General features: G+C 45.1%; 1 protein-coding gene across 1 annotated transcript; it reads left to right on the forward strand.

The window, feature by feature from the left end:
- The first annotated feature begins 1,382 nt into the window (after positions 1-1,382).
- On the forward strand, positions 1,383-4,440 carry Gpx2 (glutathione peroxidase 2). Its single transcript, XM_052185611.1, has 2 exons — positions 1,383-1,604; positions 4,090-4,440. The coding sequence occupies exons 1-2, from the start codon at positions 1,383-1,385 to the stop codon at positions 4,438-4,440; spliced, it is 573 nt and encodes a 190-aa protein (XP_052041571.1).
- Positions 4,441-12,966: the final 8,526 nt, after the last annotated feature.

Below are 12,966 nucleotides of genomic sequence, written 5' to 3' on the forward strand. Positions count from 1 at the left end.
ACTTGATAAAGGAAGCTTGTTTTTAGGGAGCTGTCAGCTAAGACAGTGAGCCCGGCACCCTTAAACAAGCTATGCAGCAGAAGTGACCAGCACTCCCTGCTCACCTCACACAAGCCTCCTCAGAAAGTCTCAGAGACTGAAACTCCCTGGTAAGTAGTTTCTTTGTCTCCCAACAAATCAGATTCAGAAGACCAGTTGCCACACTTGTTGACTCTGAACTAGGAGACAACTTCCATTGGATATGTACCTGTGAAAATGCTCTCTGGGAACATTGGCTTTATTAAAAGAGCCAGGATAAACCCAAGGGTTAGTTTTACTGATGGAGAAATCAAGTGTTTCTGACAAGTTCCTTATTTGGTTAGCCAATGCTTGGATAATGGAGCGGCATTATAATAGTCTTTCCAGCTGCTGAGCTCCCAAGAGTGGGCCCCAAAGACAACCCTCAGCAGGCCAAAGATACCCCATCATACACGACCTGCTTTGAAGATGTCTTAGTGGCCCACCTGGAACTACAGTTACTTTGCCTTCATGTGCATTGCCTCCTATGAGGAGCTGCTCACACATTCACACAAGCCTTCTCCAGAAAGTCTCAGAGACTGAACCTTCGTCTGAGAGGGAGATAGGTACAGTTGTCTACACAGAATTTACCATCCATTCTGAGACTCCTGATCACTAAGCCTGCAAGGACTCCACTCCATTCTTGTGTCTGGCTTGGGAACGTGGAACAGAGGTGGAGGTCCTAATGTAGGACACGCTACAGTACAGGGACAAAGACCTCAGTGTTCTCCAGGACAAGAAACATCACTCACCAAAAAACCTTCACAGACAAACACAACCTTGTCCCTCTGCCTGGCGCAATCGGAGGTATTGGAAAATGACATACTCTCCTCCTAAGAGTCCCTTTGATTCTGTTTGAGAATCTACCTGACTCAATTCAGATCCAAGCACTTCTGACCTCCCACAGCTCCTGAAACAAACATCTGTGCCAGGTAAAATCGACTTGCGGCCAGGGGCAAGCAGAAGTCAATCTTGCATGCTCCCTCCCTTCTTTTCCTCCCCACTTGACCTTTAAGGCTCTGGTTTCCAGCAAGGAGTGAATTATTCACATCTGCTCATAGATATCAAATTGGCCCTTTTCAGGTTGCCAGTAGGGTGGGGCAGCAGGCGGCTTTGTTCTGCGACTGTAAATAGGAGGAGCCACAGCCTGTTCAAACAGTTCGCAGGTGGGTACCTGTTTTTGCTAAGTCATCCTGGAAATGCTCAAAGGCCCTTTGTGAAATCCTCACTGTCCTTCCCGGCTCCTCCTTCTTCCCACCCATTCGACGGTCTTAAGGAAGCTCGCACAGCAGGGGACAGCTGGGCTCTGTTCACTGAACTTCACCATGGCTTACATTGCCAAGTCTTTCTACGACCTCAGTGCCATCAGCCTGGATGGGGAGAAGATAGACTTCAACACGTTCCGAGGCAGGGCCGTGCTGATTGAGAATGTGGCATCACTCTGAGGAACAACTACCCGGGACTACACCCAGCTCAATGAGTTGCAAAGTCGCTTTCCCAGGCGTCTGGTAGTTCTCGGCTTCCCTTGCAACCAGTTCGGACATCAGGTGAGGAGTCCCTTGGGTTCTGCCCAAGGAGTTGATTGGCAGAGCCTGAATGAGATAAAGAAAGGGTCGAGTGTGTCTTGGGATAGCTGAACTTGAAGGGCATGCTTCATCTAGGTCTAGGTGAATGCGAAACATCACAGGGAAGTAGATATGGTCTGAGATTAAATATTGAGGGTGTGACTTTTATTACTGTCTTTCCAGAATAGTCCATGAGGGTTGCTTCAGGATTTCTCCATTGTGTCTTTGGGTACTTCATTAATTACTTATTGAATGAATGAGTGGAGAAAATAGAAGATTAAGAATCACTAAGTTGGCATGGTGAAACATTCCTGTAATCCTAGGATGATGGTGTGAGGTGGAGGCTGGAGATTGATGTGAATTTGGGGCTAACCTGGGCTTACCAGCAAGGTCTCAAAAATAAGCCTGTGAATATAGCTTGGTTGGTAGATCACTTGCCTAGCCTACATGAAACCGTGGGTTTGATCCCAAGCACCACATAAGCCGTTTGTGATAGCTTGCCTATAATCCCAGCACTTGGGAGACGGAGACAGGAAGGTCAGACATTCAAGGTGATCCACTGACTACAGCAAGTTTGAAGCCAGTCTGGCCTGAAGAATCGTCTCAGACAAACAGACAATTGGGATTAAGCTGTCAGTTACTTGGGAGTCCTTAACTCCTACTGCCTTGGTTCTACGCTTTACTGGATCTGAGACCACTGAAAGAGATGCTTAGTTTTCTGTTTGAGTTTCCGCATGTGTTGGTTTAATATAAGTTGACTTAGCTCATAAGTTAATTGTGAGGCTCATGGAATAAGATACATGAAAAGTAAGGAGAGAGATGTGGAAATAGTGTGCGAATATAAACAATTTTATTATTTAAAGGCTTGTTTCTAATCAGCAAATTGGAAAAGGACTATGGGAGAAGGGAAAGGTCTGCAGTATGCACACACCTCCTCTGGACATCATGTGCACCTTCTGACTCTGGATAATGGGTCAAATTATTACAGAGCTTCAGCATGTATGCCTCAAGCTATCTTTTAGGGATTCTGTTTCTACTTATGATTTAATGGTACAAGAAAGCCAGGTGTTCCTAAGTTTCTAAATAGAGTCACCATAGTTCACAGTGCCAGGAAGGTACACAGAAGGGTTGCCTGAGATATACACGGGAAGGATGTCTGGGATATACACAGGAAGGATGTCTGGGATATACACAGGAAGGATGTCTGGGATATACACGGGAAGGATGTCTGGGATATACATGGGAAGGATGTCTGGGATATACACAGGAAGGATGTCTGGGATATACACGGGAAGGATGTCTGGGATATACATGGGAAGGATGTCTGGGATATACATGGGAAGGATGTCTGAGATATACACAGGAAGGATGTCTGGGATATACACAGGAAGGATGTCTGAGATATACACAGGAAGGATGTCTGGGATATAAAAAGGAAGGATGTCTGGAATATACACGGGAAGGATGTCTGAGATATACATGGGAAGGATATCTGAGATATACACAGGAAGAATGTCTGGGATATACACAGGAAGGATGGCTGAGATATACACGGGAAGGATATCTAGGATATACACAGGAAGGATGTCTGGGATATACACGGGAAGGATATCTGGGATATAAGAAGGAAGGATATCTGAGATATACAAAGGAAGGATATCTGGGATATACACGGGAAGGATGACCGAGATAAACCAGAGATCCAGCCTTACCCCTCACTTGTGGCTGGCTAGCTGCTGGAAGGAGTCATAACTCAGCACCCCTAGAGCCAGAAGGGAGCACAATGAGAGCAGAGGAAAGGAAAAATGGTGTGTGTGTGTGTGTACAGGCAGGTAGAAGTGCCTCCTTTTCTTCTTGTGTCTGATCTCAAGGTTCCTTAAAGCACCAAATACCATTATGTTAATTGCACAGGGTGGATTAGGGTCTGAAGCAACTGTTAAAAACTGCTGAGTCTCTAATTGCATGTATTTATTTATTTGTATTTATTTATTTTAATGTGTGTGAAGGTGTGCACACACCACAGTGCAGAGGTAGAGATTAGAGCACAATTTGTGAAAGTGGACTCTCCTTAAATCACGTGGCACTCCATGGCTTCCAAAGTTTTGGATGTAGCCTACCATCCCACCAAAGGCCATGGCCGGTGAGACGGTTCAATGGGCAAAGGCACTGGCACAGCCTGGTGACCTGAATGCAGGCCTCAGAACCCATGTGGTGGAAGGAAAGAAGTGAATTCACAGCTGTTCTCTGACCCAATGGTGGCACTCAGTATAAAATAAATGTAAAAAATACAAAGACCCACAACACAAGGGCTGAGAAGGCAGAGCAAATGGAGAAGAAACACGCATGTGCAACACACGCATGCGCAACACACACATGTACATACAAAGGAAAGAGAGGTTTGTTTGTGGTAGGGGTGTGGAAGAAGGTTCCCTCTTCCTTTCTTCATGTCCTTTGTCTTCTCATCCAGGAGAACTGTCAGAATGAGGAGATCCTGAACAGCCTCAAGTATGTCCGCCCTGGGGGTGGGTACCAGCCCATCTTCAGTCTAACCCAAAAGTGTGACGTCAACGGGCAGAACGAGCATCCTGTCTTTGCCTACCTGAAAGACAAGCTGCCCTACCCTTATGACGACCCGTTCTCCCTCATGACCGATCCCAAGCTCATCATATGGAGTCCGGTGCGCCGCTCAGATGTGTCCTGGAACTTTGAGAAGTTCCTCATAGGGCCAGAAGGGGAGCCCTTCCGTCGCTACAGCCGCACCTTCCAAACCATCAACATCGAGCCTGACATCAAACGTCTCCTCAAAGTCGCCATCTAGATGAGAGGAGAGCGGCTCAGCCTGGGAATCTCCCACTGCTCCCCCAAGTAGTCTTCCTCAGGAGACACTGGGAGACTGAAGCATCCCCTTAATATCGTCCCTTTGCCTTCCCTGCCGGCCATTTCCTTTAGCTCCCTCAAGGCTCTTGGGGAGTCCACTTGGGGCTCTAAGTCTGGGGTAGGTTCTGGGCCTTCGCAGAATGATGGCACCTTCCTAAACCCTTCTGGGAGATGTCTGAGAAGTTGTGAATGTCCCAGAGCCAACCTGCTTTAGAGCCAATAAAGGGTAGGCGTGGCGAAGGCCTGGCTCTCTGTGTCTTCCTTTCTCAAACTGTCAAGTAGTTCACTCTGTGTATGAACAGAGCGCATGGGCGGAGGATCAGAGGACAGCTTTGGGGAGCTGCTTCTAGGGACAGCACGCAGGTCACTAGGCTTGTCTCACTGAACCATCCTGCTGGCCCCGTGTCTTCTTTCTGGACAGAGGTGGAGGGGTGGTGACAACTGTGGTGGGATGGAGAGGCTGGAAACACCCTGAGCTTCGGGAGGGCGTGGCTCTGGTCAAGGGGATACTCCAGTTACTGTGCGGATGAGGCTGTGGTCAGGGTCTGCAGAGACAGTTGTAGTAAATGTGAAGTATTTCACGGCTCTTTTAGAGCCAAGCAAAAAAAAAAAAAGGTGGTGATAAAGTGAAATCTAGAGAAGGAAAGGACAGCAGAACCCTTTGGCTGAGTGTATTAGGAGGCAGTTAGACTACAGTCTGCAGTCGGGAAGACATGACATCATTGTGGGTCCTAAATTAATTAAACATTAACTGACAAATTTACCGAAAGCAAGGGTGTAGAAAGTGCACAGTCACCAGGAACACAGACGCACTTTATCCTTCTCTTGGTTCCTTTCAATTTAAATTTCTAAAATTATAGTGTGTGCACACATGTGCATGTTCTCACACATGTATGTATATGGGATGTGGTATGTGGAGGTCAGAGGACATCATGTAAAGCCTCCCTCTGCCACGTGAATGTCAGGGATTGAAATCAGGTCATCGGGCTTATAAACGGACATCTTTGTTTGTTTGTGGTCTACCTTTGTTCTTTTCACGCTCATAAATCCAGGCACAAGGCAAATGGAGGCATGAATGAATGACTGAGTTAATGTCTTGTATGAAGGTAGGGATGGAAGAGGACAGAGGCATGATTGCATTCACTTCCTCCATGAGGGGACAGAGCGACCCCTTTAGAGCTTATAATTTTCCCACGATTGGTACTCAGTGTAAGAACAGGTGTGAGAAACGGCTTTGTCGGGACACCCCAGATTCCTCATCCAGTGCAAGCACATTGAAAAGGTACCAATACTACCAAAGCCAGGGTCTGTCTTACTGAGCACGGGACTGAGGTTGATGATGCCTACCTACTGTCTGACCTTCAGCTCCAGCTGTCCCTGACGGGGCTTCATGTCAAAGGGGTAACCTGAGTGGTACAGCAGGGAGTCTGGGCACCTTCGGACGCATCTTCTATTAAGGCTGCCCTTGGCTTGACTCCTGAAAATGCAGCCCATTTGGGTTGCTTATCGTAAAGCCAGCAGCTGGTGTATGGATTCTTCTGCAGAAGGACCATGCACTAATTTTAGAGTAGTAACGATAGAGACAAACTCTGTGGTAAAATGGGAAAGGGATTTGTGCTGGGTGCTGTGTTTTTGTTTGTCTTGCTTTCCGTCATCTTGATGGCGCCTGTCACTGTATCTGATAACTGAGACAGTTATCCTGGATGTCCAGCTAGCCTGGATGTTTGCATTATGCCACCGGCAACTTAGGCTGTGATATGCCAGCGCGGTGTGTTGGATTTTTCCATGTGGCACAAAGGAGAACTAGAATTTCAGTATGATCTTAGGCAGACTCAGAAAGGGCAAAAGAATGGTAGAAAGTGGGCTCCTTGCTTAGACGGGGTAATGCCGTTTGCTTCAGACAGAACCTGCCCAGTTTTTCTTAGGAGGCAGGATGACCTTTTATGATGCTATTTTTGTAGTGAGGAGTAAGGGTTGTTCCCCTTCGTTCTCCATCTCATTTTCCCACCCTTTGTCCTCAGGTGTAGACTGAGTAGAATCCCCCACTTTCCTGAATAAACAAAATCTTCTCATCAGACTTCCCAGGCACGCTGAGGAGCAGGATGAGGTCTCTGTAGGCAGCTCTGGCAGACATGCTGAGATGCTGCTGTGCACGGGGTGCCCGGACTGCACTGAGGGCTCTGCACAGACAAGCTCGGGAGGGATTTTAGAGGACCGAGGTATACAGACTAAAATGGGTATAATATAGTAAAATAAGTAAAAAAAAAAAAAGTATAATCTATGTGCCATAGCTACATCTCACCTTAAGAAATACTGAGCCAAACTCTAGAACTTTCTTGCAAACACCATTAACCACTATAATCCAAAATACCAGTTACTGAAATAGACTATATTCACACACTGCATTGAGTAATTTATATGCATTATTTACACTGACTCCATGAAGAAGTCTGTCTCTAAAGAGAAGGTATCTGGGTGGACTACCTGGACCACAGTCTTAAGCCATTCTAATAAATCCTGCCTCCCCCCCCTCACGGATCCATTCTATAAGTTCTATTTATCTAGAGAACCCCAAAGGAGTTTGAGGACACAGAGTACCAGGTACACAGCAGCAGCCTGATGGGCTGGGCCGGGGATCTCCAAAAGGCAGCATGTGCTTTGGATCGGTGTCCAATATATGATACAGTTTCTCCCGAAACCAGGATCCACAGGTCCAGGAATCAAGGGGTGGAAAAGAGAATAGTCCCATTCACTATCATCCCTAGTGACCCAGTAAAAAAATGTTTGCTTCCTGTTCCAGTGACTTTAAGTTCTACTTGAATAGAAGTTTTGGTTCCAGAGGTAGGAGGACTCTTGCCCAGAGTCACAACAAACATTCCAATTCCATCGAACTGGAAGTTCAGACCTCCCGGTGGCCACTTGGGGCTTCTGGTGCCCTTGAGGCAACAGGCTAAGACAGGAATAACAGTGTTAGGAGGGGTGATGGATCCAGATTACGGGGAGGGAAAGTGGATTACTTCCCCACAGTGGAGTAAGAAAGCTTATGTCGGGAGCATAGGAGATCCTCTAGGGCAGTTACCCTCAACCTGTAGCCCGCAACCCCTTAGAGGGCATTGAACACTCTCACAGGGATTGCGTATCAGATACTCTGCATACCAAATATTTACATTACTATTCATAACAGTAGCAAAATTACAGTTATAAAGTAGCAATGAAATAATTTCACGATTGGGGTGGCCACAACATGAGGAACTGTATTGAAGAGTCCCAGCATTAGGAAGGTTGAGAGTCATGGCTTTAGCGCGTCTGTTGGTGCTACCATGTCCTGTGATTAAAGTCACTAGGAAAATATAAAAGCCTGATCCAGACAGGATGACAAAGGGCACACACCCTTTAGGAATGAAGGTGTGGATCATTCCTCCAGGAAAAGAGCCAAGACCTGCGAGGTGGAGGAAATCCAGAATGGAGAGTAGAGGAAGGTAGTTATCAGTGGCTATGTTTGAGATGCTAAAAGAATGCCCTTCAAGTGACAGCCCCACCTATTCTAAATTTACAATTAATTTTCAGCTTTATGGGGAATAGTGATATCATGTTTGGCACAATTAAAATATCATTAAATATATATTGTGTTTGCAGTTGTACTTGGGATAGTTATATCATGTTTAGGCATTATTATGACCTGGTTATTGTTTTCGCTTGTAATTAAGTATAACATGAGGAGATATGATTGTGTGTCAAACTGGCAAGGGTGGGCTTGTGATGGCTGTTCTTAGTTGTCAACTTGACTACATCTGGAATGAAGTGAAATCCAAATGACTGAGCACACCTGTGAGAGATTTTCTTTTCTTTTCTTTCTTTCTTTTTCTTTTTCCTTTTTTTTTTTTTTTTTTTTTTTTTTTTTTTTTTTTTTTTTGGTTTTTCCAAACAGGGTTTCTCTGTGTAGCACTGGCTGTCATGGAACTCAGTAGACCAGGCTGGCCTCGAACTCAGAAATCCGCCTGCCTCTGCCTCTCAAGTGCTGGGATTAAAGGCATGCACCATCACTGCCTGGCTGATTTATTTTTCTTAATTAAACCTTTGAAGTAGGAAGACCCACTTCTGTCCCAGCTCTTTGAGATGGGCAGATACATATTTACCCTGGCCATACCTTCTGCTGGCAGCCTATAAAAGGACATGGAAGAAGGAAGCTTGCTCGTGTCTGCTTGCTCTCCCTAGACGTTCATTTCTTCCCTGGCATTAGGGCCTGCTTCTTGGGGATTGTGGCATACACGGATGACCAGCTGAGATATACAGCCTTGTGGACTGAACAATTATTGGAATTTTTGACCTTCCATTTGTAGACGGAATAGCTGGACTACAGCCTATAAGCCACTAAATAAATTGTTCTCTCTCTTTCTTACTGTCTCTCTCTCTCTCTCTCTCTCTCTCTCTCTCTCTCTCTCTCGATAGTTTGTCTACAGTCAGACTCTTTAGGTTATTTCTCTAGAGAAGCCTGGGTAAGACATCTACAAGGATAAAGAGCTGGTAAATAGCAGAATTAAGAGTTGAAAGTTTCAGCATAATGAGTTCCTAACCAAACCGGGTGGGAGGATTTTTTTTTTTTAAGATTCATTATTTATTTATTTATTATGTATACAGTGTTCTGACTGCATGTATGCCTACAGGCCAGAAGAGGGCACCAGATCTCATTATAGATGTTATGAGCCACCTTGTGGCTGCTGGGAATTGAACTCAGGATCTTTGGGGGAGTAGACAGTGCTCTTAACCTCCAAGCCATCTTTCCAACCCCAGAGTAATATACATATATGTGTGTGTGTGTATGTGTGTGTGTGTGTGTGTGTGTGTGTGTGTGTGTGTTCAGGAGAAATGGTTAAGAGCACTGGCTGTTTTTCCAGACATCCTGAGTTCAGTTCCAAGAAACCACATGGTGACTCACAACCATCTGTAATGGGATCTGATGCCCTCTTCTGGTGTGTCTGAAGACAGCTACAGTGTACTCACATATATAAAACCAATCTTTAAAAAAGCCAGAGGAACAGGAAGGTTGCTTAGATTTCTGTGTCCTAGAAATGTCAATGAGGAAACACCCATAAACTCTTATCAATACAGTTGTCAAGGTTGTCTAAAACAAGACCAAAACAAGGGCACTACTAATGGACATGCTAACATGGAAGGAGGAGAGGCCTCAACCACAGGCAAAGAGCTACAGGCAACTAAGGAATGCTGAGTGGGAGAGATCATCTTCCCTAGTTAGAGAAGAGAGCCCAGATTGGTTATCCGGTACCAAGTGGTCAGCCCTGAAATCGTATACATACAGGTAACACTATACATACTGAGCAGGTTTTATTTCTATTAGGAATATAATAATACACACATACACACATATGTGTGTGTGTATGTATGTATGTATGTATGTGTAATGACAAGGGAAAAACGACATGAATTTGGAAGCAAGGGGAGAGGCAAATATAAGAGATCAAAAAGGGAAAATGATATAATTGTATTTTAATTACAAATGTAAGTATATGATTTTACGAATACATTTATGTATTTTATAATTTATATTTTATATAACAAATTATGATATAATTAATATATAATATATAAATATGTATAATATATACATTTATGGAGACTGGGAGATTGCCCAAGAGCACTTGTTGCTCTTCCAGAGTACTCACGTTTGGTTCCCAGTCAGCACACTGGGCAGGTGCGTCACAGATGCTGTGACTCTAGATCCATGGGATCTGCCATGTTCTTCTGGTCATGTACTAACATACATGAGGCAAACACACACAAATACAAACATAAAAATAAGTTTTTAAGGTTGTGTATGATGGCACTTACCTTTTATCCCAGCATTTGGGAGGCAGAGGCAGACAGATATCTGAGTTCAAGGCCAGCCTGGACTACAGAGCCAGTTCCAGGATGGCCAAGGCTATACAGAGAAACCCTGTCCTAAAAAAACCAAAAGTAACAAATCAATAATGTTGGCAGACATGGTGATGCTCACTTTTAATATCAGCACTAGGAAGGAGGCACAGGTTGGAGGATATCTGTGACTGTGAAGCAAGACTGGTTTATCTAGTAAATTCCACACCAGCAGCCAGGGCTGCATAATGAGATCCTGTCTTAAAACACGCACACATGCACACATGCATGCACATATAAAAACCACACAGCTCAAGTCAGACAGAATTCCATCACAGAAGGGGAGCTTGGCACAATGTCCCATCCCTAGCCAAGAGGCTATTTCAACTGGTAGCTGCTGGGAGAGGGAAAACCAGTCTTCAATGGCATAACACTGGGGATACTAACCCCATGCTAGGGCAGGCCCATGCCCAGTAGCTGTCAATACCTCAGACTCCACGGGGCTGTTGTAGCTGCTGCTGGTTGTTTGGGCTTGGGTTTTCCTGTTTCTTTGTTTGTTTGTTTTAGAGAGAGAAAGAACATGAAGTCGGGAGTATCAGGAGTTGGAAGAGGATATGGGAGGAGTTGGAGGAGGGATAAGCATTTGTCAATACAGCATATGAAACTTTCAAAAAGTAAATAAAAACATGGAAAACAATACAACTAACTGCCAACAAAGCACATGTAAAAACAGAAGACCATCAGGTAGACTCCCGATTGGTCAGCACAGTTAAGTAAAGAGAAAGATGTCAGGACAGCAGACATTGGAATATCCACAGAGACCTCCTTTCATTAGTAAAGACTAATGAGTTTGTCTGGATTTCCTTCATTTGAACAGAAAAAGGAGAAATCAGCAGGACTGGATTTAAGACATCTTTATTCCATTAGAGTCCCAGAAGAGTCCCCAACACAATAGCATATCACAAAGTACAGCACCAGGTTGGTTGGATAATAGTGAAATAGAAAGGATCTTGTGTTTTGAAATGTTGTAATCTCTATCCAGAATAGACGGATACTTCTGTAATACTCTGTGACAGATGAAGTGTCTGGGGCAGACAGAATCACACTCGTCAGCTTCAGATGACTAGGCCTGAACCACCTTCAGACTACAAAAGAGACCTTTGAGCGGTAATCACTCACTGCTGCTATTTGCAGAAATAAAGCAGTTCTCTGCCCTTTGGGTCCATTTTTACCAATTGTTTTCCTCAACGGGTCAGATATACATTTATAGCAAAATGGAAAGCATTTTCCAGGAATTAACCACCTGACTCAACCTGAATAATAAGTCCTCGTCTGACATGCCTGGGTTCTGTGGCGGGCCCATCACTACACCCTGCACCAACCTCTTCCTAACCTTGCTTGAGCTTTATAGCTCGCAATCACCCAGCCCCTGCTGGGAGGGGTCCCTGTGCTAGCTGAGGGACTCTGAGCTGCCGACTTTAAGTTCTTCCTGACTCAAAGCTGGAACTGCAGTAGCACTTCCTCGGCAGTGTAAGTGCTCTCAATGGCTGTGGTGCAGAGCGGCACTCAAACTGCTACAACATAAAAAGGGTTCCCAGGCATCCACACTACACAACTGCTCACTTTCTGCACGCCTTGGTAGGGAACTCTTAGATAGAAGGAGGAAATAGCTTTATTTCTAATACCTGTTCCCTTTAAGTTTGGGTGCTAGACTAAAAACTAAAGGCACACCATTGTATCTAGAACTTTATAGGCTTTCCAAAGTATTTCATATTCATGAATTCATTTGGATCTCCTAACAGAACTGCAAAAGGAGTACACTATCACGTTCTGTTTTACAGAATCCTGGTTTTACAGAAACAGGATCCTGAACTCCAGAGTATGCTCTGTTCAGTGGCTGTCTGACTGCCAGGGACAGCGCGACCTAAATGCCAGGGTTATGACCTCCAGGCCAGCGCTCAGCCTCTCAGTTACGCACACAGCACATTCTAAGATCCCTCTGGAGGAAATGGAAGAGCTCTACTCACGTATGCCGCATCCTTTACTTGAATTTCTGTCTTCCACCCTGTGCCCTTCTGGGACAGACTTCCATGTAGGCCACAGCGCCTTCGGTCACCCGCCTCCCTCCCAGGCTTCTTAATGGGCTCTCAGATCTCCCTTATTTTGGAAGACCTTGGTAGTTTTGAGAGACACTGGCAGGTAGTCTGCTGAACTCAATTTGATCTTATGATTAGACAGATTATGGTTCACCGGGAAGAAAAGCATAGAGATCTTCACACTGCATCACATCAAGGACGCCTGACATCGCCTGACTGAGCCAGGGCTTGTTAGGTTTCTCTGCCATAAAGCCACTCCTAGCCCTCTCTTTCCATGCTACTTTTTGGAGGGAAGTCACTACGTATACAACCCACACTGACAAAGTAGGACCATCAGAAATCCCTTCCTACCCCTGCTCCTGCCTTCTTCTCTTCCTTATTTGTCTGTCCGTCCATCCATCCATCCATCCATCCATCCATCCATCCATCCATCCAGTTACCCCATCACGGCTATCACCTGCACACTCTGGGCTATAATCCAAAATAGAAACTTCCTCATT

Source organism: Apodemus sylvaticus, chromosome 6 (assembly GCF_947179515.1).
Source record: "Apodemus sylvaticus chromosome 6, mApoSyl1.1, whole genome shotgun sequence".
Classification (NCBI taxonomy): Eukaryota; Metazoa; Chordata; class Mammalia; order Rodentia; family Muridae; genus Apodemus; species Apodemus sylvaticus.